The sequence below is a fragment of the Pezoporus wallicus genome, unplaced genomic scaffold (genome assembly GCF_028554395.1).
Source record: "Pezoporus wallicus isolate ANWC-B61680 ecotype Strahan unplaced genomic scaffold, APGP_CSIRO_Pwel_v1 contig_3267, whole genome shotgun sequence".
Taxonomy (NCBI): Eukaryota; Metazoa; Chordata; class Aves; order Psittaciformes; family Psittacidae; genus Pezoporus; species Pezoporus wallicus.
The window spans coordinates 411,965-437,364 of NW_026642849.1; the positions used below are offsets into that span (position 1 = coordinate 411,965).

General features: G+C 39.2%; 1 protein-coding gene across 24 annotated transcripts in view; it reads left to right on the forward strand.

Annotated features, from left to right (window-relative positions):
- The window catches only part of NRXN1 (neurexin 1), a 677,900-nt gene that overhangs the window by 265,667 nt on the left and 386,833 nt on the right, over positions 1-25,400 (forward strand). For 15 of the 24 annotated variants that reach the window (XM_057432404.1, XM_057432405.1, XM_057432403.1 and 12 more), the window contains 3 exons: positions 587-970; positions 8,595-8,798; positions 11,189-11,215. In XM_057432404.1, coding sequence (XP_057288387.1) covers positions 587-970; positions 8,595-8,798; positions 11,189-11,215 — 615 coding nt within the window. The remainder of the gene's footprint in view (positions 1-586; positions 971-8,594; positions 8,799-11,188; positions 11,216-25,400) is intronic. The other 9 variants (XM_057432409.1, XM_057432419.1, XM_057432414.1 and 6 more) reach the window with 1 other exon arrangement.

Below are 25,400 nucleotides of genomic sequence, written 5' to 3' on the forward strand. Positions count from 1 at the left end.
GAGGCATTGATTTCCCTCCTAGGAGCACATCGCTATCTTCTTAATGATTGCCTGTCTGGCAGCTGATGAGAGTATTTTCCTTCTGCACTTAGAGAAAGTATTTTCCAAAGCCCAGTGAAAGGGGCGAGAGTCTTTTAAAATACTGTGTCTTTGGATCTAAACCAAAGACAAAGATTTGTCTCCCAGATTGCAACCTATCAATGCAGCCTCAGCCTAATGCTTTGAAGCACAGATGAGGTCATGAAGAGATTTTTGTGGTAGTTGTTGCACAAGCAGGATATTTCTGAAAATAACTCTGAAATGCATTCCCGTTATGGGATGGGTAAGGTGATTTTTGACTTGTATTGTGACCATGCAGTATTGTGCATCAGTGTTCTTACATCATTCACTTCCTGACAGTATTTGTATTACATTGAAATTAAAATAACGGAGTTTATCTACTACTGTGTAACTGTACCAATAGAATATCTGTGTTTCATTTGTAGATACTTGCCAGCAGCTAATGTGGCATGTAGATTAATAATAGCAGTACCTAAATATTTTAAATGTCTTGAAAATCATGCATTTTGTTGTGTTTTCTTCTCAGGGACCATATCTGTGAACACACTACGTACACCATATACTGCACCAGGGGAAAGTGAAATCCTTGATTTGGATGATGACTTGTATCTTGGAGGCTTACCAGAAAATAAAGCAGGACTCGTCTTCCCAACAGAGGTGTGGACAGCACTTCTCAATTATGGATACGTCGGCTGCATAAGAGATTTATTTATTGATGGTCAAAGCAAAGATATCCGACAGATGGCTGAAATTCAAAGTACAGCTGGAGTAAAACCCTCATGCTCAAGAGAAACTGCAAAACCTTGCCTTAGCAACCCCTGTAAAAACAATGGTGTATGCAGGGATGGGTGGAACAGATATGTTTGTGATTGCTCTGGTACAGGATACCTTGGCAGATCATGTGAAAGAGGTAGGTTCCATGCAATGGCTGCATTTCTATATTATCAAATCCTTCACAATGATTAAAACTGGTAAAATATCATTACCTTTTCCTGAGATGGAGACCTGCTGTAGGCTGAAAGAAGTAACTCTAGAGGAAAGATCTTATGGGCATTTCTAAGATGCATGAAGAAGTCTTAGTTGACTATGACCTAGAGGCAGTACTAATGAATGTCGGTTAGAAAATGTCTCCTTTTGTGTCTCATCATACCTCGCTGACTTCTAAAAAGCTTTATGAAAGCAATTTCAATTATTATGGCATTACTAAATGGTCACATTCCAGTTCCACACTGAAGTTCTCTGTTTATGTCAATACCACTGTGTAATTAAACTTACTTTTGCATTCCCCAGTATCCCTTAAATCCATGGCTACAACTTCAACCATGAGTCAAAGAATCAGTGTAGGAATCTATATTTCTTAACTTTTTTTTGATGATCATAGTGCTCAAGGAAACAGATTCTACTTACCTTATATCACTGTGTATCCCTCTTGCCTAGAAAAGGTAAGTGTAAAATTGATAAACCCCATTTATTTGATTGAAAAGGTTGACTGGGGTCAGGAAGATAGATGTTGGTGTTAGTTTATAGGAAGAAAACTGTAATTTGCTTAAAATTACAGAGTACCCGCATGAAATATTTCAATATAAGTAGGAAAACAATAAAATACATTAGTTAGCATCTGAGGTGTTTGTTTTTATTCTCATTGGAATAGAAAATGTTTCAGTGCCCAGAGTCATATTTTTTTTCCTCTCACAACTGACACAGTATAGTTTCTCTCAAGCTGAAATCTAAACCTGAAGTTTATTAGCTGGGAATGTTAGTTCTTTCCATCTAGTTTGATTCATTGTTCTGGTTAGTAAGATGAAACAAAAAGGTGTTCTAAAGCATACATCAGGTCTTAATTTCTGAAGTTGTACGTAAATAAATGTGCATTTATGTAGAATGAATACCGTCATGTTATTGGCATTTGCATGTGGATTCTCTGTTTCTTCTGTTTTTTCTGATTTCTCTTTTTTTTTTTAAATATAGAGATTCCTTTGGCTCTTGGGCAGTTATTCTGAGATCTCTAGATTGTTCTGTTAGTGGTGGAGTGAAGCTGGCAGAGGGCATAACTGAGCTGTCTGATGCATTACGAGAGCCTTCAGTTAAACATGTCTGGTGTACCACCCTGTGGCAAATGCCTGCTATTACAGATGGCAGAAATTTATTTAACAGGGTTTGCATTCTTTCCATTTGGGAGCTAGGAAACACGTGTTAAAAAGAAAACAGCACTCACATCTGCAAATAACTTCAAAGCAGGCTTCATCATAGCCTGTTCATAAATATATTTGACAGGTGGTAATATTTTATATAGAAACCTTTGTCTTTTTTATTTTCCATACTTTATTTTCAACCACCTTCCGCTCAGAGCTTGATTTTCCCAGTGTATTCTCCCAGTGGGAGCAGTGTGATACTATGCTGGCGGTGTTGGTTTCTCTACAGTGGTATTTGGTTCTTGTCCAACAGATCTGTGTGCAGCAGTTCAGACATTATGGGATCATTTCCTGCTCTTGGGCTTCCCTCTCTAGAGGAAACTACACTGAAAGGAGATCTCTTTTTAGGACTATTCATCTCCCAAATGGTCATGCATTAATAAGACTATAGCTTTCGGGATTCCGAAGGTGATGATTCTGTTGGAATCCTACCACGCAAAGTAGTTACAGCTACTACCCATATGAAGTGACTGATACACTTTTGTATTTGGCGCTATAAGCAACGTGGTTCTAGTTGTTCAAGCTAATTTACATAAAAGAGGAGCATGTTCTTTTCAACAAACAGTACAGTTTCACAAAGAAGAGAAAGCAATAAATAAAAAGAGACTAAAATATTGGAGATTAAACTGGACTGTAAGTGATTAAGGTATCTTTAGTAAACAAAAGCTTTTAGCTACTTTTTAGCACCATCTTTTATTTTTCATGCTACTTCCCCTAAAGTAGGAGTACTAATGTCCTATGTGTGGGTGTACAATACAGGATCTGAAATAATTTTAGTCAGGTTATCAGTGCACAAAACGCAGGAAAGACAACTCGGTTCTATTTTAATTTCAGTACACTTAATGGGTTTATTTCTATCCATGTGCTTTTTATCCTGTTGCAAGGTATTCTTGATTTTATTCTTGATTTTCAGTAAGGTTAAACATCAGTATAATCTGTAGATTGGCTTTAATGCATTATGGAAACTACAGCAGATGGATGGACAGATGTCACAGCAATATCGTTTGTCTTTATCCTACTTTAGTTGTGGATCACAGTGTATGATTGCCTCTGCACAGCCTTTTGCAGGCGTGCATGTTTGGATGGGTACGAGTAATACACAGGAGTAAATTCATCAAACAATGAGAAGAAAAAGTAGGCAGGCAAAGATTTATCAAAGTGACATTTTGGAGGGGAAATGTATTTATTCATAATTTGTGGATGTATGTCCATGTTGTACATGCGCACACACATATACATTAAGTAAAGGAATAGAACTTTCGTTCCTTGCATTCTCTGGATGCTTTAAAATTAGAAAAAAAATAAATACAGGTGATGTGATGTTAGGTGGTAGAAGAATCATGTGTTCAAAATATTATAGTAACTCCATCTCTGACTTAAGTTAACTTACTGGGTTTGTGTGTTAAAGTTTTAGCACCTTTACAGTGTGGCTTAGGACCTCATTCCTGAAGTAATACCAGTGTAGAAATTAGGAGGAATCGTTTTGACTTCTGTTCATTTATTACCTAGTAATTAATTGCATAGAAAGAATTTATTCCATCAGATGGATGGAAAGGTTCCTCGTGATTCACCAAGGCTGTAGCTTTGGGCCTGGGTGGGCTGATGTAGCTGCTGGTAAATGAAAAGGGTCACAAAGCAAACCTGAACACGTGATTACTCATCATCCAGATTGTTCCCATACTTCTGGCATGGCTTTGGACTATATCCTCTGTCACCTTCTGGGCAAAGTTTGTGTGGGAGACAGCAGGAACAGAGGGTAATTTCATGCTTTAAAAATGGTTCTGTGGGCTTCAACACGGTCTTTGTATTGTTGCAGACAATTTGAAACTGAAAAAGCAGGGGAAAATAAGTAATTTTGTCTTTGGGACTTCAGAGGCACCACAAGGGGTCCAGAGGAAACAAGAACCTATTTTATTTCTCAAAATACATGCAGTAAGCATCTATACCTACCAAGCAGCCTGTTGATAAAACCAGTAGAAACTTGACTGCAAAACTGATAAGGAATATCATTGAAATGCAGATGGCTACTCCATACTACTTTCACTTTACATTAGCCATGAATTGAAGAGAAGCATCTGTTCAGAAAATTGTTTCTCCCTATAAACATGCATCGGAGCATTTCTGAGGGTACAAACAGATGTAGGAAAGTGTCTGAAATATTAGGTGCCTCAGTCCCTTCAGCAATCTAGGCAAACCCCGCCCAAGTGAAAATTAAGGTCCTGAATCCTCTTGTATAAGCATTAGTTGTGTGTCCCTGGTGATAGACACAGCGCTGATGGGGGTAGTACATATACAGGAAGGAAGAGTATCCAGCCCTGGAGGTCTTAATCAGAAAAAAATTGAAGGAAAACATGGAGAGGAGAACCAAACTCTTCAGTGGCTCTTCAGTTTTTGGTTTGTTGGGTGTTTTGCTTGCTTGGTTTTTAGCCCAGAATCAGCAATGGGCTTTAATTATCAGGTTTGTAAAATTATCAAAGAAAGAATCTCTAAAATATTTTTATCAGTCTCTGAATTACATCTTGCTGTTTATTCCTTGTTAATAACTGCGTGCACTGATTTGCTGCCACAGAAAATTGCCAGTGAAGTTTTGTGAGGATTTTCTGCTCTTTTCAATGCTATGCCTCCAACACTGAAGTGGTAGTAAAATTATTAATCCCTACTGTGGGAACTCTGATTTTTTTTTTAATGAATAGCACATTCTGAGCTAAACTTATAGTCTATTTGCATGTCATCTAATAATTAAGAGGAAGCTAAGCAAGAGAAAACAGACCTTTCTGCCAACACTTATGTGAGAACAGTTAACAGTGTAGATCTCAAAGAAAGATGAGGCATGTATCACTTCGAATTTAGTTGGTCCAAAGCAAAAAATCAAAGTAAAAGTTAGAGGCAAAAATTAATAAATGCTTTTAGCCAAGCTGTTCCTTCAAGGTTTGCATTGGTGGTGTAACTGCCTCTCCTCATTCGGATCACCATCTTACTGACCAGGCCTTGCAAAGTAACTGCATTCTGCTCAACTGAAGTAACTGCAGGAAAAAGTTCTTGGAATTCTGAGAAAGTTTAAAGTGCTGGAAAAAGTTCCCTCAAACAACTGGAACAATCTCTAGTTCTAAAAAAGTAAAAACAAGCTCTTTTTATTTCATCTTTAACTGTTTTTTTCCTGCTGTTTTTCTTCCAGTATTGTATTTCACCAAACACAGTAATAGGCTAAGAAGGCATCACCGCAAAGAATTACAAGGCAGACACCACATAAGAGGGAACTCCTTGTGCTGACAGAGATCTTGTACGTGTACTACTAGATAGCTTCTGACCAGCAGAACATGGAAATTGCAGAGCTGAGAGCAATACTGAGCCAAGTGGAAGAGAGGCTGAGTTGAATAGGTCATTCACATGGCAAAATCCAGCTTGCCATCCTGAGAGAGTATCACAATATCGACAAAATACCATACAGCCTTCTTAATGTAGCAGTCACTTATTCATGGTTTAACAACTAAAAGTTTTCCTAACAACACTTGTATCAGCAGATTCATTTCAAATGAGTAAAGTGAGCACAGTTGTGTATTTTATTTTAGGAATATGTAGCATCTCTAATCTTTGGTTATGGCTCTCAGCAGTGCTAAGTTATCTTTGATCAAATCATCCCTGCTTCCTGCCAGTTTTACAGGGGTTTGTTTGTGGTGTTTTGTTGTTTTTTTCCTGTGATACCTTTGTATTTAGAAAGCCTGTGACTTGGTGCTTCCCATAATGATAGAAGCTAGTTGACATGAGGGGGTTTTCTCCTTGCCCCAGAGCTGTTAAGGCATTTGATCTTCTGTTCAGTCTCCTTGGTCTGTTCTTGGAACATCTGTTTCCAAAATGACTGGCACAGGATGGCTTAGGAGGATTGAGTATCTAATCACATCAGGTCTGTTCACTGTGACATTAAATACTCTCAGGTCATCTTTGATTAAATTGAGAAAGTTCCCTCTCTCCTTTTTCTGTAACTTCCTAAAGGACTGAATAACTGTAGGAAAGCCAGCAAGCAGTACCCATGCTGATTCTGACAACTTTGTTTTACATTATTGTAATTTAATCATTTAGCAACAGACCTGTATAGAGTTATTGAATATTGTTCATCCAACAGAATCTGAATTTGTCTGAATTACAGACTGATGTAGGAATGAGTCATAAGCCCTGGCTCTCCCCCCTCAAAAAACCACCAACCCAAAACAACCACAAACCCCCCCCCACCAAAGCAAACAACAAAAAACCCCACACAAACCAAAACCCAACCCAACTCAAATCAAAAACCAACAAACCACAACCCAAAATGGAACAAAGCCAAATTGCCTCCCACTGAAGCCTCATTGACTTAAGTTCTCTTATGAGGCTGGTAAGAATTAAGTATTCACTCTCCTTCACTGAAAAACTTCCACTTTAGAACATGCAGAAAATATTATTACCTGCATGTTAGAAATCATCAAACCTCTGAAAGTGTTCTTCTAACCTGTTATGTCTAATGATTTTTACACCAGTATTAGTAATCCCTGTTTTCTTCAAATTTGTCCTGGGGGAGGCTGGAATTATTAATGAATGTACCATCTATCATTTTTGTCTCCATTATGCTCACAGAGTTACAGTGGAACATCTTGTCCTTCCATAGACCATGTAGGCTGGAAGCCTTGAAGAGCTGTTTAATCTTTAACAGTATACAAGATAGGGAATGAAAAAAGTTTTGACAAGCTGTCATAAAGTATTGGTGTTTAAAAAGGAAAAAAAAAATGCCTTTTTTAGTTGTGATACTGGTTAATGGTAGTATGAGGGTATCAGGCCTGGAGAATATTATTGCATGTGGGACCACAATACACCTTTGCTGTTAGGTAACTCTTACGATACTGCAGCAAATTCAAGTATACAGAAGCTGTCCATAGGTGTTCTCTGCTGTCTTCCTGCTTGTTGCTCATTTGGGCAAGTAACTGGTATTATTTTCAGTGAGTTGAGGTACCCTCAGGATTGCCTATTTTTCTAAGAAAGATTCCATAGTACCCTGTTTAGACCTCATTTAATACTTCAACGCTTTCCAAGATTGAGGGGTTTTGGGTGGGTTTAGGAATGTAGAAGACACATGGAAGGAGCGAATTAGTGGTAGGGGAGCAATCAGATGTTCATAAAACAGGCATCTTCAGATACAATGGTTTACCTTTGATGTAGTGATTTTAGTTACGTAGTATGGTTAGTTTTATATATTACTGGGGAGCCTACTAACTCAGCTTGGGGTAGAGGATGCTGCTTGTCGCTGCTTCTTCCACCATGATGTGCCACTGTCAATGAGCCTAAGACCCAGTTCCAAAGGCTGTGTTGATTAACTGGCTGCAATGCTTCATCCTCCTGCAAAAAAGTACTTAGTACATTTAGGAAATAGATGTGTCCTTTGCTTTCTAGGAACAGAAATCCAGCCTTTCTGCTTGCTTGTTACCCGCCTGGACGCTGGGAAGAGAAGACTTGTGGCTGGTTGCTCTGGGGTCCAGCAGGCTGTGACCACTCTGTGCCAGATGCCAGAAGTGCTCGCTGTGGGGGTTTCCTGTGATGTCTGAAACTTACAGTTATTTGCTTATCTCAGGAGTTTGAAGATCTTGCCCTCAGTGTGCCAAGGCCAGGCTCGATCCTAATGTTGAGGCTGTCATGTTTGTATGGGCATTTTTGATTCTACTGTACTGCAGTCATGGTGGTCATGAAGCAATCTGTGCTCCATCTACACCATGCTGGGGGTAGTTACCCATTTCACGTGGCTTTTTGCTAACTGGATGGTCAATGTAACTGGTAGTAGCAATGGTTTGGGTTGGAAGGGACCTTAAGGATCATCTAGTTCCAACCCCCCAGAGTACCCTAAGGTAATTATCTTGGTGGATGATGGTCAGAAAGGACCTTTTAATAGGCTATAAATTTTGCATGAATATCTTTTACTGACTTTGAGCTATTTTGAGTAGTACAGGCCTAGCCTTGCAAGCATTTTTTTTCACGTGTGTTTTTACCCATCTGCTTGAAGATGCCTACATGACTGGCTCCTGCATTAAAGAGCAATTTAGATTCTTTGAAAAGCACCAGAATAATGCACTTAAAAAGCACAAAAACCAAAACTATCTGCCCTTCTCCCCCCTCCCCCAAGAAACCAAACCCCATGAAATAAAACCCAAACCAGAACCTCACAAACCCCAAACAACTTTACTTATGTTTCCCACTAACAGTGATACATAACACGAAATTTTTCTGTGTCATACCAAGTGAAGATACATTTATTGTGTTCTCTTTGGGCAGCTTGTGTAAATATAATTCTTTAATAAATGGTTTTCTCCTTTATGTTTGCAGAGGCAACAATTTTGAGCTACGATGGAAGTATGTTTATGAAAATACAGCTCCCTGTTGTGATGCATACAGAGGCCGAAGATGTTTCTTTACGGTTCAGGTCTCAGCGAGCTTATGGCATTTTAATGGCAACTACATCTAGGGAATCTGCAGATACCCTTCGCTTAGAGTTGGATGCAGGACGAGTTAAGCTAACGGTCAACCTAGGTAACAAATTCTTGCTCCAAGAAATTAACATTTTCTTTACATTTTTCTTTTTGCTTGCAAACATTTCTGAAACAGCCTGTTTTAACATTCAAAGTAAACTGAAATGATATATAAGCACATGTCGATGCAACATTTGTGTATGTACATACACACACAAATACATGCCCATTATTATACTTTCATTTTCTTTTGCATTTTTGTGTTCTTTATATAGTTTAACATAATCATCGCAATATTTTTGTACTATTGTGTATTCTAAAAAGAGGAGATTGGTTCATCAGTGGTATATTGGAGCTAAATCATTATACTTCATTGTGGAAGGTTGGTCTCCCTCTACAACTTCTTCACAGGAGCACTTCCACTTTTTAAATGTGCAAGTAGGAACAACATGTGTAGGTCAGTGCAGTTTAACTTCCATCAATTAATGTACAAAATGCAAACGTACCAAAGAATCATGGAGTGATTTGGGTTGGAAGGGATCATAAAGCTCATCTAGTTCCAAATCCCTGCCATGGGCAGGAACACCTTCCACTAGACCAGGTTGCTCTGAGCCACACCCAGCCTGGCCTTGAACACTGCCAGGGATGGGGCAACCACAGCTTCTCTGGGCACCCTGTGCCAGGGCCTCAACACCCTCACAGGGAAGAATTTCTCGTTTTAAAACTGAAAAAGTTGTCATTAGCTATTCCCACTGACGGAATTCTTGGTCTCCTCTTTTTAGGTGTCAAATCTACAGTAAATCCATCTCCTCTTTCTTAAACAATTCTATAGTGGTGTTTTTGTAGTATCGAACGATAACACAACCCTTCAATGCCCAAAGACTGCGGCCCTCAGCAAACAGCCGTGTGAACAGAGGAGGCACAAGCCCTTTTACAGAAAAAAAAAAACACACCAAAAAACCACCATACCAAAAATTGATTTCCTAGTCAGAAATATGATGGTCAAAATGCTAGATTGTGGGTTTTCTTTAGTTAAAGAAAATTGTAAGTAAATAAAAGCACTTCTTCTGTGCTTAAAGTCCCAGTCAGGACCTAAAAGAGAACAGAAATACACTCAGGAAAATGCACACTCCATGCAGTCATTCCCAACATGGAATTTTGGTTTTAAAGGGAATTAGATATTTTGTCCTAATTGCAGATAAAGTGATTGCCAGAAAGGAAGGTGAGGAAATAATCACCTAATTCTCCATTCCTTAAAAGTGTTTCTCACTGAACTACTGTCCTGGTGTTTACATCTGGGAAGGGAGAAGCAGTGCAGTGTGTCCACGTTGACTCCTCTGTTGAAGACCCCGGCGTGCCGAGCCTGAGCCAGGCTCCCAGGGGTGATGGCTCTGAATCCCAGTCCTGCAGGAGCACTTTCTGTAAAAGGGGATGTGCAGGTCCTGGTCCCTGGCTGTTTGCCACCACTTTTCTGATGCGGTTGACGACACATGACAAACTCAGCTATATGGAAACAAAATCTAGGTTTGATGGTATATATGTTCCTCAAAGGTGTAAGCCAGGAGTAGCTCTACAAACCAAGCAGCATGGCATAGAGTATTTTTTTTACTGTAATAAGTGCAGGTAGCCTAGTAAAGGATGCTGCTATAGATCAGGTCATTCTCTTTATATAGTAACTCCCACCCTCTGTCAGCATTTGCCTGCTTTTATAGTTCAAAGAAGTAAGTAAATCCATGCCCAAACAATAGTGATTCCTCCTCCAGCATCCCCTTTTTTTTTTTTTCTTCCTTTTTCTTTCCTTTTCTTTCTCTTTTCCAGGCAGGGGAATAACCTGAAAGTAGTCAGGATTCTCTAGTTAAGCAGTACCTAGAAATAAGTCATTATTTCCTGTATATTAATGTAGTTTTAAATGTAGTCACTGTTCATACCTTAAGTCTATACAATAAGAAAATATATCTGCTCAAAACCTTATTTATAGGCCTGGGTGGTGAGCTTTGTATTACTACGTAGGTTTGGAAGATCAGCCTTTGAGGTATACTATACACAAGTTGTCCAAGATGTCTCATTGTGGCCTGGCTTGCTCTAGGACCCATTGTGACGGAGCACTTTCTAATTACACTGAGAGAAATTACCTGTTCTTTCACAGATGGGGAGAAAGCTGCAGCCTGCCTCAGTTAAGCATCTTTGACATTTCATCCTGATTTTTGCACTTAGATTTGTCACCATGTAGCTTTGTTTGAAATTGGCCATTTTTACCCTATTTGTCGTTTATATTTATCAAGACTTATCGCAGTATATCTGGGTTCTAACCGTATGTAAAGACTGATGATATGGAGTGGCCATATTTGCATGTGTCTGTCCCCGGAAGGGTGGACTGTGATTTTATTGGATGTCTGCAGCTATTACCTTGAAGGATAAATTTTCATTTTTCATCTATTCTTCCCCATCTAGACTGTATCAGGATTAACTGTAATTCCAGTAAGTGCCTATTCAAACTTTTTAAAATGTTATTCCACCATTATGAAATATGCAAACTAGCTGAAAAAGAATGTGGGCAGCTTGCGAGCACTTGATCGTTTGTTAATGAAATGTGATGGTTAATTATCCTTGTGTAAAAAGTCATCATATACTCTAGTGAGTATTTTTTGTCCTTCCTATAGGACATCATTTTTAACTAGGACATTAAAAAAGAAAGTATTCTACAGGTTGTAAATGTACACCGAGGAAACGATACCTGTAGTACTGCACTATTCTGGACAGGCTATTTTAGTTGTAGTAGCCATGGAATTTTTGACCCAGTATTTCCGAGAAGCTGTCACATATTTTCCCCTGCATCCTTGTTCAAGTTTCCTTGACATGTTACCTCCAGCTGGTGGTGAGACTGTTGGAACGGAATTGTCCCTATTACAAGAATTTCTATTTTGTAATCCTTCTAGACAATTAACTGTGCTTACTGGCTGCTTATACACAATTGATTTTGTTAAATCTTGCTTTATGGAAATATAATACATGCCAAGAAGGACATTATTATGAATAACCATATTTCTATGATGATTTTTTACACTTTAATTATGTAAGAAACCTTAAATTGAACATTTTTCTCTGTGATATGCATGTTTATGAAACAGAGGGAAACATTTGCCAGATGAATGGACTAAATTTTAACTTCTCTGATATTATTTGGATTAAGAGGCTATATTCTGAAAGGAGAAAAAGGACTGTGATTTTATTTTGAGTCTATGGAATTCCTGAGTGGTGTCAACAAAGTTATTGATAGTAAGTATGGTAGATTTGAGTTTTGGGTTGGTTTTTCTTTCCCTTCCTAACAGGTTTTGCAGGCCAGAGAACTGACTTGATGCAAATAGAGACAAAGTTAAAGAGCAAACTGCACAAGCTGTTTTCCTAAAAGACATTAACGTAACATCCCGTAATAGTTTTGTAGTCCACAAAGAGCTGCAGTTATTCATAATGTGTCATCTGCTAATAGATTTTTCAATTCATAACTTTGACAAGACAAAATAGACAAAAAATACAGCATTTGTCTTAAAATGCAAGGTTTCCTTGGGTCGGGGTTTTAATCTAAACCAAACCTAAATCCAGATGCTGTTCAGTACAATAAAGGAAATGCTTGTAGGTACTAAGGCATAAAGATAGCTTCCTCTTATTAAAAAAAAAATAAAATAAAATAAAATTGTTCGGTTACAAAAGTAAGTATTCCATTTGCCAAAAATATTGCCCAAATGTACAAGAACATGAAAAATCTCAGCAACATTTTTTGGGGCTGTCACAGGCCACCTTTTTTTCTCCTGATGAAATTCCAGTTTGAAGATCTCCAAGTATAAGACAAGCAGCTTTTGGAACAGAAGTGTAATGGGTTTGCCTGCATCTGGTAAATTCCTTTTTCCTTAGGAAAAGAAGTATTGCTTTTATCTTCACTTCCTTAATAGAATGAGAAAATCCCACTGAAAAGGGAATTGCTAACATAGGGGGGAAAAAATGGTCGTACAGCACAATAGGTCTTTAGGTTTTAAATCTTTGTGGACCCAATGAGGTGTCATAAAACTAAATTAAAATGATTTGTAGGTTCCATCTTTAAACAAGTTTTGGATCAAAAGAAAACCTGCAAATACAGAGTAAGTAATAAACCTCCAATTTGAGGATTGTAAACAGGAGAAATACATGGGCTGAATTGAGTTAGTGGTTACTAGTTCTTCTTGATCTCATACTGAAGCAGCATAACCTCTGTACAACATATCCTTGGTATGAAATACTCATGGGTTATTTTTCTTTACAGTTATATAGCCTTTTTGTTATTAGAAATGAACTTTCATGATTAGTTTCGTCTCCCTTTGGTGCTTGTGTACTGAACAGGGGTTTCAGCTTTCGGTGTGGTAAGTACTTCAATGCTTTCTTATCAGTACTCACTGTAGTTTTTCTACAACCAGATGACATCTCATGAGCAATTTCTGTGTGTTTAGTTTTTAGATCGTGAAGAAATTATTGCTCTAAACAGTCCTTAGAAATTGCTTGCTTATTAGATAGCATAATGGATTTTAGTGGATCAGAGACAATTCATTTGAAAGCAACAGCATCCAAAACCTGAGTCTTAATTTGGTGAACACTAAAACAATTCAATGCCTGTCTTATGGGGTGTACTGAGAGCTGGATGTACATCAGTCCTTGGTTTATGTTGATAGGAGTAAATCTGGGTTTCATGTTTGAGAAACTTTCTTCAGATTTTCCTGTTTCTGTTGCTTAGAAATTACTCAATATAATTTCACTGTTGGGACTGAAATAATACATGTATTATAGCTAGACTAGTAACAGAGTTAAGGTCAGGATGAGGCTGTGATCTGGTTTGGATTTGGAGAGACAGCCTTAGGAAAACTGTAAAACCAAATGTGGTGCTTGGCTTGAGAGAAGAAAAGTTAACTATGAATCTGAACACCTTATTTCCTGCATTGAATTACAAACCTCGTGAATAAAATGTTACACCTCCTCCTCCTGTTTTTCCTCAAGTGCAGCCCAAAACCTGTCTTGTGCTCACTGCAGGTTTACTGACCAACTGTTGGCTGGTCAGAGCTGAGATCTTGGTAGGAAATGACACTTCAGCTAAAGGCGAAGCCGTAACAATGTTCTGTGTTGCAGAAGAGGTGGCATTTTGTGTTTTTCTTTGTTTGAAATACAGACACTTTCAAGATGTCAGTCTGATGTCGGGTGGCTACTGAGCTTCTCTCATTAACGCTGTTATGGAGACTGCTCACTTCATGCCGTTTTTATGGAACCGAGTCAAACTATTTAGTGCTAGGTTAGAAGATTTTTATCTTTATAAAACATTACACTACTGGAAACTCTGTCTGATGTCAACTGGAAAATACCATTGCTGAAATGTTGCTTTTGTACATCCTTAAATCACTTCACTGTGTTCTTCAGACTTGCAAGTTTACAAAACAAAACTGTCTGTCAGGCAGTGAAATAAATGGTTCTTCTAAACCCCAGGTACATTGAGGCTGACATGATTAGAAAGGGGAAATCTGATGTTATGAACAGAAACAGCTACTATGGTTTCAGTATTAGTTTTACTAGACGGAGGAATTAATTTAAAAATAAGACTGAAATGAATGGTGTTGGTTCAAATAATGTGAATATGCAGCATTTCTTGGCACTATTCCTGTAAAAAGAGCTGTAAGTTAGTTGCTATACAGCCCTTAGATGTTGCATACAAAATGGGTAAGCTAATCCTGAAAAATTGCCTAAGGAGAAATGCTGAAAAAATAAATATATTTCCCCCCTTCAGAGAGGAAAATAATTGTTACAGTAAAAGTTAACTGTAGACTGTAAAGCATAAATTATAATCATCCTGCAATGGTTTGGGTTGGAAGGGACATCTAGATCCAACCGCCTGCCATAGGCATAAACACCAGCGAATCCTGTTGAACTGAATGTAATTTTTCACTAGTACTTCTTTGAGGCATAACTTCATCCCATAAAATTTGCATGGCAGATCAGTAACAGTTTGTGAATGAGTTATGAACAAATGCAGGTGTGCTCTATTTCCAGATTTCTCACTGCTGCAATGTTAAGGGCCCTATCTTGACTTAAATTCTCTTTTTTCCCCAGTTTTATTGCTCCCAAAACACTAACATCTGAAAAATTCCAGATACCTGTAACCCAGAGGCCCTGGGCTTTAAGTGCAATATACTTTTTTCACATGTGCATGTGCAGTCTTATCTGTTTTGTCATCTTTTGTGGGTTTTTTTGCATTGATATAACTTCTGTATATTTTTATATGAGTCAGCAGAGTAGGCCCTAGGATTTTTATCAATTGATACATTATGCAAATAATAAGGTTAACTGTTAACTGGTAAATAACTGGCTCTCTTTTCTGAATGTGATACTTTTGTCCTGTATGGTAAGATACGGGATAATAGCTTTTTTCGAGCGCTGCTGTGAAAGATGGCTCGACTAGTAGCACAGGATCGATTTAGGTCACTTCTCTGGTCCACAGTTTAGCTTCCATAGGCAATAATTCCTAGAGTAGTCCCACAGAATTCAGTTATACTCAAATATAGGACTATCAGAAGTAATGAGTAAGAACTGCAGAAGGTTAGGAGGCAGGGAGCAGAGACTACTAGGGCAGTGTATGTCTATGCTGTTCCTCAGGGAATGCATTGACCAGCTTTGCTGCCTGGGTGGCCACCTTTCCAAATTTGTAATGATTTCCTGGACTTTGAGGCTTTTCCTTCCAGTGAAGTACCCTTTCTGCCTAGGTTTTCATCCATTCTCTAGATCCTCTATTTTTCTCCCCCCTCTCATTTTATTTTCTCACTCTGTTTCATTTCTCTGTTGTTCCCTCTAATCCTCAATCTCTTTTCCTTGTTTTCTGTATGCATCCTTTAAAAACTTTACTATTCTGCAGATGTGCACATTAAAGGTGATTAAATTAACTTCCTGTGTTTGGAATATGTAACACCTGTTAGTGAAGCATTTTATTTTTGTCAAGGTATCCTACAAATCAAGAGCATGATAAGGAAATATGTCAGATTATTGGTAAATAACAGGGGAATTGTATGTGTTGAAGAATCAAGTAGTGTTCGATTACAGTGTATTTTGACTTTACACATAGATTTTAAGCACAGAAAAGCTTAAAGACTGTGAATCCTTTTGAAAACTACTGCTTGAAAAAGTGCATTTTGTTGAAAGTCTACAGTCTTCAGTCTTCAATGGAGATTGTGAACTTCAGGGTGATGAGCAAATCACTAATCCATTTCGATGTATTGTCTTCTAGCTCTTTAGTGAAAAGAATTCTTAGAATATATTCTTTGTCCTGTTTTGTTGTTAGCAGAAGGAAATCATTGAAATGATACAGTATTGTAGGTCCCATCCAGTGTAAGATTTTGTATTTGGCCTGTTTTCTTACATAAAATCCTCACAAACTGTGAGGTGTTTTGATCTTGTTCTCATTCGGCGTGGCTGTTGGCCTTCTAAAAATGTGTCAGAGAGCTTTACCATAGAGGATACACAGCAAATCAGCAGGGTGCTTGCACTGCAAGCTCAGTCAGGAACTCTCTGGGGAGTAAAGTTTGAAATAAATATAACTAATTATTTTAAAACTTTGGCTGTACTTTGCAGATGTAGAATATGGGGTGATTGGATTCCTTCGCATTCAGCAATAGTACTTTAAAGGCCCTTTCTCACAGGATATCCCCAAAACCAGGGTTTTTGTACAGCAGAACTCAAAACATATGTGGCCCTTTTCAGTCAAATTCTGATTACAGTCTACTAGTTAACAGAAACCATGATTTGAATCTAATCAAAGGCAAATGAAATTGAAAGATGCAGAAAAAAAGGAAAGCTGCTTCTTTATGTGAAGTCCCTCGCTGGACTCCTTAGTACTTAGCCCTGAAGCTGAACTAATACCATCCTGTATCTTGTTTGAGGCACTCTGTTGTGAAGTGAGGTTGAAAACAGCTAGGCTGGGGAGAAGAGTTCAGGTTTGAAAGCAAAATAGCCTGTGTAGACATAATCCAAAGGATTAAAGTAGTTAAGAGAGAACCCTTAATTTATTCTGTACAGCCACAGAAGCTAGTTAGGAGAGCTCCTTCTTATTCTTCAAACTCTGTTAAATGTAAGGTGAGAAGTGATGCTGCACGGGTTATGTTATGTAAGCTTATGGTATTAATTTGCAGGGATGGTGTGTAGACAGTAGGAAAATAACCTCTGGTAGACAGAGTGGATTACTTATTTCAGCAATGTAGAGTACTGGTGTCCCAAAGTGAATTCATATGGCAAGAACATCTTGCATCTAGGCAAGAACATCTTGCATCTAAGCAAGAACATCCTGCAAAAATAGATGTTATTTACAGAAAGGCAGAAACATCACTTCTTGAGGCATGGAATGCTGAAATCTGTATCAGTTAAGGAAGAGTGATTTTAGACAACTGAAGGGAAATGTTGGAAGGGTTTCTAGGTAGATGTCTGCATCTTAAGTTATATACAACAAAACTATTTTTCCTTCTTCCTGAATGCAGCTTGTAAAACAAGCTTTAAGTTGAACCTAGGGAATACCTGAGGCCCAGTTTTAAGGAGTTTTGAGCTTGAGGAAAAGCCATTGAGTATGAGGAAGAGGATACATATTAGGGGATGCTTCCTGAGGGGGTACTGTGCTTCTTAACCATCTGCGTAAGATAAAAGATTTGCAGTTTGTGATGTGTTGTGGCTTTTTCTGATATTTCAGATGATGTAGTTTGGCTTGACAGAAGATTCTGAGCAGGTAACAGTGAAGGCATATCAGACTTCTGAGTGTGAGCTTCCTCCCTTAGTGGGCGATTAAAACCAATCAGTCTTGTGATACACTGAGTTCCCAGGTAAAATGTATGCTTTGGTAAACACAGATCTTGCAGGGAAATACTCAGCTTATCTAAAAGACAGCCATTTTTATCCCTTTCTTATCCAGTTATAGATGTTAAGAGGAAAAAAAATAGATTTTTGAATTAAGAAAGGACATAGGAAAGTTTGAATCAACTCGTTAATTATAGAATCATCATAGAATGGTTTGGGTTGGAAGAGACCTTAAAGGTCATCCAGTTCCAACCTCCTGTCATGGGCAGGGACACCTTCCACTAGACCAGGTTGCTCTAAGACTCCAGCCTGGCCTCAAGCACTGCCAGGGATGGGGGCAGCCACAGCTTCTCTGGGCATCCTGTACCAGGGCCTCACCACCTTCACAGGGAAGAACTACTTCCCAATATATAATTATAAAAACATCTTGATAAGTGTCTTGCACAGGTATAATTTATCAATGCCAGTGGTGAGGCCACTAAGTTCCTCTCTAGCTCAGGCCTAAACCTGCTTAGCTGGGGCATGGGAGAGAATTATCATGTTAACATAGAACATAGCAAACAAAAGCTTTAACCTTCATTAAAATGAAAATGAGTGCTTTAGATTTGCTGGCTGACCATTTAATGGTTTATCATATTTACTTTCTCCCTACTGACAAAGCTTTCAAGGTTGGCTGCTGAGGACTGAAGGGTTTGCTCTGTCATTGCTTCTAGCCTACATCAAGAATAGCAGTACATTTTCTTTCCATGCCTGGATTGTACTTGTTGCTTACAAAACCTCATCTGTGTTTCCTTTTTCTTAGCTAACAGAGGGGAGAATTGCCATTAGACTTCTGGCAGACTGTCAATAAAACATCTCAAGTTCTTTTACTAGAAAACAGATGTTTTCCTTGTTTCTGTGTACGCCTCTTTCCTTTCTTTTCACTCTTTTCATCCATCTTATTTTTAAGTCCCATATTCTATGTACGGCACTTTAAAGGTACAACTGATTGAATGGGGGCCTCAGTAATCAAATATATAATAATAGTATGTCTGTGGTTTTCTTAAGGCACAGTGGTTGGCTCTGCAACAGCTGATCGCTATAAATGAGGCAACATTAAAAGCTTAACCATCTAGTTATTTAAGTGAACTTGAAAGTTCATACAATAAGGATAGTTGTCCTCATCAGTGATGAAAATAATCATTAATGTTCAGATGAAAACTTGCTTTTTAACACTACCACACAAATGTTTTTAGAAACTTCACAAATGTTTCCATCAGTCTTCAAGATTGATAAAAAGTAGTAGTAGACTTCCCAGCTGTGATATTTCAGTGTATAGTTAAATGTCACAAGGCCAGGTATAGATAGTTTTCAATTTAGTGTGTATATAGGGCTGTATGAGTCAGGGCCATGGTGCTCTGAGCATTGATATGCTGCTAAGGTGTTGCCAGCAGAGCCCAAGGACATGGTCTGCAGTTGACTGCAATTGTTCCCTCTGAACATTCAGCTTGAACTCTTGAACAGGAGTGGGGAGCCTAAGATGCTCCAAAATACTAAATGAGACAAGAGGACTCTTGGAGAATAAGAAAGCAAAGATTGCTGCAAGCTTGAATCTCTCATTTTACCTGTCCTCCAGGATGTGCTAGATCTATAAGAACAGGTTGTCTGGAATTAATATTGTCTTGATCTAATAAATCCTGATTTATATGCAAGGAAGTTGTATCTAGTTCATACTGCTTCTGTCAAATCTTTCTTAAGAGAACTTTTCAAAAGGAGTAAACTAGGCCTTTCTACTCTTTTAATGGGAAGAAGCAGTAGAAAGTATAGCAAGTCCTAAATTTCTCTTACTTTACTTCTATGCTTTTCTTATTTAGCTTGTGAGAAGCAAGATGACTTAATCACATTGCGGGACTGGGGATTTAAGTTATCTTCACCATTGCTTTATGACAGAAAGTGGATGTTACAGTCCAGTCCTGTGGGGATATTGAGCAGTGCTGTTCTAATCAGTAGTAGCAAAGCAATTGAATACTATTTTCTTCTGGAGAAAAAACTATAAAAGCTAATGTATCATCATTCATGTTAGTGAACTGGGTTGCAGTGGCAGTCAGTTTCACAGTAAAGCTCTGCTACCAGCTGGTCCCACAGGAATCTCTACTGATATGTTCATGAATGATTGAGAGAGGAGGAGGAACACTGAGATGGCAGTATTTGCAGATTCAAAAAGATGATTTAGGAATACCAAATGAAATCACAGAATGGCTGAGGCTGGAAGGGACCACTGAAAGTCGCATAGTCCAACCTCTCCACTCAGGCAGGGTCACCTAGAGCATGTTACTCAGGATTGTGTCCAAAAGGCCCTTGAGTATCTCCAGGGAAGGAGACTCCACAACCTCTCTGGGCAACCTATTACAATGCTCGGTCACCTTCACACTCAAGAAGTTCTTCCTCGTGTTCAGGTGGAACTTCCTCTCATCAGTTTTGTATCATGAGCAAACTTGCTGTGGAGGCACTCTATCCCTTCATCCAAGTCATTGATGAATAAATACCAGTATTGGCCCTTGAGGGTCTTCAGCTAAACTGTGCTGCTGATGACAAACGTGTGAGACCTGCTATTCAGCCAGTTCTCAATCCAGATAGTCTGCTTATCCAGCCCCCGCTTCCTGAGCTTACCTATGAAGCTGTCAGGGAGGCAGTGTAGAAAGCCTTGAATTAAAAAACAGTGTGTGTGTGTGGGGAAGTATGGATTGGCTTTCCTAAGTAAGGTTGGTGAGGCACTGGGACAGGTTGCTTGGGGAAGTTGTGGCAGCTCCATCCCTGCCAGTGTTCAAGGCTAGGTTGGACAGGGCTTGGAGCAACCTGGTCTAGTGGAAGGTGTCCGCAGCCCATGGCAGGGGGCTGGAACTGGATGAGCTTTAAGGTCCCTTCCAACTCTAACCATTATAAGATATAAGAGAGAGTAGACTTTGGCCTCTTCCGGAACCTGCTTCCATGGGATATAGCCCTAGACAGCAGGGGGGCCCAAGACTGTTGGTTGATATTCAAGGATCACCTGCTGCAAGCTCAGGAGTGTAGCATCCCAACCAGAAGGAAGGGCAGCAGGAGGGCCAGGAGACCTCCTTGGGTGGATAAGGAGCTGCTAAGGAAACTTCGAAGGAAAAAAGAGGCTTATAAAAGGTGGAAGCAAGGACAGGCGGCCTGGGAAGAATACAGGGATGCTGTCCGGGAAGCTATGGACCAGGTTAGGAAAGCTAAGGCCCAGTTAGAGTTAAACTTGGCTAGGGATGTGAAAGGTAACAGGAAGGGATTCTATAGGTACATTGCAAATAAAAGACAAGACTAGGGACAACATGGGCCCCCTCAGGAAGCTCTCAGGAGAACTGGCTACACAGGATTTGGAGAAGGCTGAGGTTCTCAATGACTTCTTTGCCTCAGTCTTCACTGGCAAAGGCTCTGACCAAACCACCCAAGTCTTGGAAGGCAGATGCAGGGACTGTGAGAATGAAGACCTTGGGCCCACTGTAGGAGAGGGATCTGGTTTGAGACCATCTTAAAAATCTGAACGTGCACAAGTCCATGGGAGCTGATGAGATCCATCCGCGGGTCCTGAAGGAGCTGGTGAATGAAGTTGCTAAGCCACTGGCCATCATATTTGAAAGACCTGTGGAGAAGCACTTGGGGGTGCTGGCTGATGGGAAACTGAACATGAGCTGGCAGTGTGTGCTCACAGGCCAGAAAGCCAACCGTATCCTGGGCTGCATCAAAAGGAGCATGATCAGCAGGTGGAAGGAGGAGATCCTGCCCCTCTACTCTGCTCTTGTGAGACCTCACTTGGAGTATTGTGTACAGTTCTGGTGTCCTCGGCATAAAAAGGACATGGAACTGTTGGAACAAGTCCAGAGGAGGCCACGAGTACGATCAGGGGACTGGAGCACCTCCTGTATGAAGACAGGCTGAGAAAGTTGGGGCTGTTCAGCCTGGAGAAGGCTGTGTGGAGACCTCATAGCAGCCTTCCAGTATCCATAGGGGGCCTATAGGGATGCTGGGGAGGGACTCTTCATTGGGGACTGTAGTGATAGGGCAAGGGGTAACGGGTTCAAACTTAAACAGGGGAAGTTTAGATTGGATGTAAGGAAGAAGTTCTTTACTGTAGGGGTGGTGAGGCACTGGAACAGGTTGCCCAAGGAAGCTGTGAGTGCTCCATCCCTGGCGGTGTTCAAGACCAGGTTGGACGAGGCCTTGGGTAACATGGTTTAGTGCGAGGTGTCCCTGCCCACAGCAGGGGGGTTGGAACTAGATGATCTTAAGGTCCTTTCTGACCCTAACTATTCTATGATTCTAAGACAAGATTCTAAGAAGCTAGTAAAAAAAACCCACCAAACCTGAGAGAATATATTTTTAGACAGTTATGATTATGCAGCTATAAGAAGCATCATGAAGGTAATAAGGAATATGAAATTGAAATGCTTCAGGACTTCCTGTGAGAAGGCAGTTTCTGTAGTCCCTAATATGTTGGCCACTCGAAGTTGTGACTGCATTAGAATAGTAATTACTGTGCAGTGGCCCTGCTTTAGCTGCTGGTGAAGGCAAGGGCTGGGCTGTTGGTCTCACCTGGCAAGGCCACCTTCGTGTTCCTAAACAGATGTTTTTTAATGGAACAAAAGTTTGTCATTGACACTAAGGTTGATGATCTAGATGCAGCCTTAGCTCAGAAGCGTATAAACTACTAGCTCCTAGAAGCCCATAGCAAATAAGGTAGAGTCCACTACTACTGTTCCTTTCCTGTCTAAGCATCAGTTGCTGGTCATTGTCAAAGGCAGAATGCAAGACAATGCAGACCTCTGGTGTGACATTCAGTAAAGCACTTCTGTGGTATGTACCATTTCCCCTCTTATTTTGCAGCTTCTCTTAGTAATCATTTTATCACTAGTTTATACCCTGTATTCAGAGCAAACAGGAAATTGCTAGGGTAACTTCTAAATAGCTAAATCTATCATCAGCTGGGTGGTATACGGTCACTCTAAACTTTGCAGTCAGATTCCATGAAAATGAGAGGATTACCACACAGATGGCAGCAGGTGACACAAGCCAATTTATCAGTCGATTCTCAGAAAAGAAAATAAATTTAGTTAACTGACAAATGCAGTCAAAATAGGATAAGCTATTAAGTTAATTTGGCTATTTTGTACATACTAATCGTAGTAAATAAGATTTGTTTAGTACTAAAAGTTTTCTGTCAAGAAATTTTGTCTGTGACTCTAAAAAGAAAACAACTGTTGGCATTCACTCATAAGAAAAAGTAACAGTAACTCAGCACTGCTTAGTTGAGGGTGGTTCTGAGTTTATACTCAGGTTGGAAATACTATCAGACATCATATAAAGACCTTTATTTGCTGTTCGCATTATTCCTCATTTGTTTTTTAGGACTGTCTGTTTCTATGAAATAACACTGTTGTAATGCCTATGTATTAACATTTTCATGGGAAACATTTAGAAGTGCTTGTAAGTGAAAATTCTATGAGAAATACTGCAGTTTTTCTATTAGGGTTACAGTTGGAAGAGGGTTTTTTAGTTGATAGAAACTTAGGGTTGTTTTTTTTTTTTTCTTTCCAAATATATCTGTCTAAAAAAATACTAAAGTCATGAATAGTTCAGTTCAGAAGGCATTGGAGTATAATAAGAATATGCGTGGGACTTTTTCTGGATACGCTGCCTTACTGACTCAATGCTGCTGTGCTCATCTCCAGAACTTTTCAAGGAAACGCAAACAAAATGCCACCTCTCTGCAGATAGGTATTGCTTTTCTGATCAATGCCATCATTCTCTCCTAATATGAGCCTGTGAAGAAGTCATGTAATGAGTGGTTATGGACATACGCAGGTAAGAGAGAAGGGAGAGGGGAGAATACAGAATCAGGGAAAGGAATTTGAACGAGATGTCTGGTTCTCAGTAACACAGCTCCTGAGCACTTCAGTAGGTCTAACAACTGCTGAGCTGAATTGTCAGGTTTCTTTCTGTCCTTTTCTTATTAACAGATATTATGAATAGACCACTTCTGTATTATAAAAGAAGTGCGACCGATTTCAGTGAGAGTCAGAACAGATTCTGTTTCTTAGTGTGATGGGCTTAGGAGAACCAAGCTTGACTATCTTTTCCTCAATCAAGGAAAAAAAGAAACGGAGGAAAAAAAAGGCAAATTAAAATTTTGCTTAAAATGATTTTCATACATTTATACTTTTGTACTGGAAGTCTGGAATAAATTCCTGGGAAGCAGTTATCTTACTCCTTAAGCATTAAGATCAGTGGGATCTGATTATAGACAGCAGTGAACAGTACATGGGCATGAAGCCTTTTCTGTATGTAGCCCTCTAATGCAGAAGTAGAGTTCTCTGCGTATTTGCACCAATACATGTTCACAGAACCTGGTTTCTGAGCCATCTGGGGCATTTGGATTGCTCCTCCTTTATTATACCTGCAGAAAATACCGTGTAAGTATGTATTAGTTTTAACTGTATGACTGTTTCCAAAATACGGGCTATTTTGTCAGTTTCACTTCTCTGCAGCAAGTTATTATTTCAGCAGTACAATCTTGATGAAGTCTAGCAAGCACTTAGCTAAAATACTGTTCTTTATTAATGTTATAAGAACAGTAATTCATTTTTCAATGTGCTTATTTTGAAGAGCTAGTAGTGTTAAAAAACCTCCCCAGTGTGTGTCACTGATGAGCAGTTTCTTGTATTGAAACACACTGTATCTAGCACATTTTGCATTCATGTCTGTTGAAGTGCGTGAAACATCTATCATAACCTTTTAAGCACTCAGTAACTTAATATTGGAAACACATAATTGCTTCCTTATTACCTCTTCTTGACAACGACTTTAGTGAATTATATTCAGGTAGTTGTTAAAATTCCCATCCAAGCACATTTCTTTTTGGATGACATGTCAAGAGGTTAACTTATGCTCCCTTACAGCTGATTTCTAGGCCTCAATCCATCAGACAAGTTACTTCAAAGGAGATATTACTCTGTTGAGTTGGGACAAGAAGATAAAATTGGCTTTCTGAGATGCAGCCCCCTTTGGGAAGTGTGCAAAGAATTCTTCAGCAGTTACTTGTCTAGGCGGTCTTGAAGCAACAAGACACAAGATGAAGACCAAGACATGGGATGAGAAAAAGCTGTTAAAAAGGGAGCTATGATAAATGTAGCTTATACTACTTTGGTATTTTCTCATTCATTTTATATTCTGTGAGATTTTCCTTCAAGGAGTGAAGTGCATGTATGTAGAAGTAACATTTCACTAGTTGAAATTTCCTCTCTGTCCCTGCATATTAAGTATTTTCTTGCTATTAATAAAATCTGTCTGGAAAAGAAAGACCAAATAGGTAAGTGAACAATTCCATCTTTCACTCACATGCCCGTAACTGTTTACATGTGACTTGTGGATATTGGATCAGAAATGAAGAATAAGAAGCCCACGTAGTATGCTCACTACCATCTAAGGAATTCTAGTTTTACCAAAATTTAAGCACTATCGTTTTTGAGGATGGGTGACAAGTACCTGTTGAATTTGTGTTGTGGTTACAGCTTGAAAGCAAGTGTGCTGTCTCCTAGGATGGAATGCCATACATCGGGGGCTTTCAGGGAAAGAGGTATTATTGCCTCTCCAGCTAACATTATGCAGGTGACAGAATGCACTCAGGAAGTCAGTTGACAAGCTAATGAGCTCTGAAAAAGAGCACTAGCTAGAATAGACCACAGTGTGGATTCTTGATTTTCTAGAGTTGCATAAACCAAGATACAGAGAAAAGTGCAAGTAGGAAGTTCTTTCAGGAAGCTTACTTGTT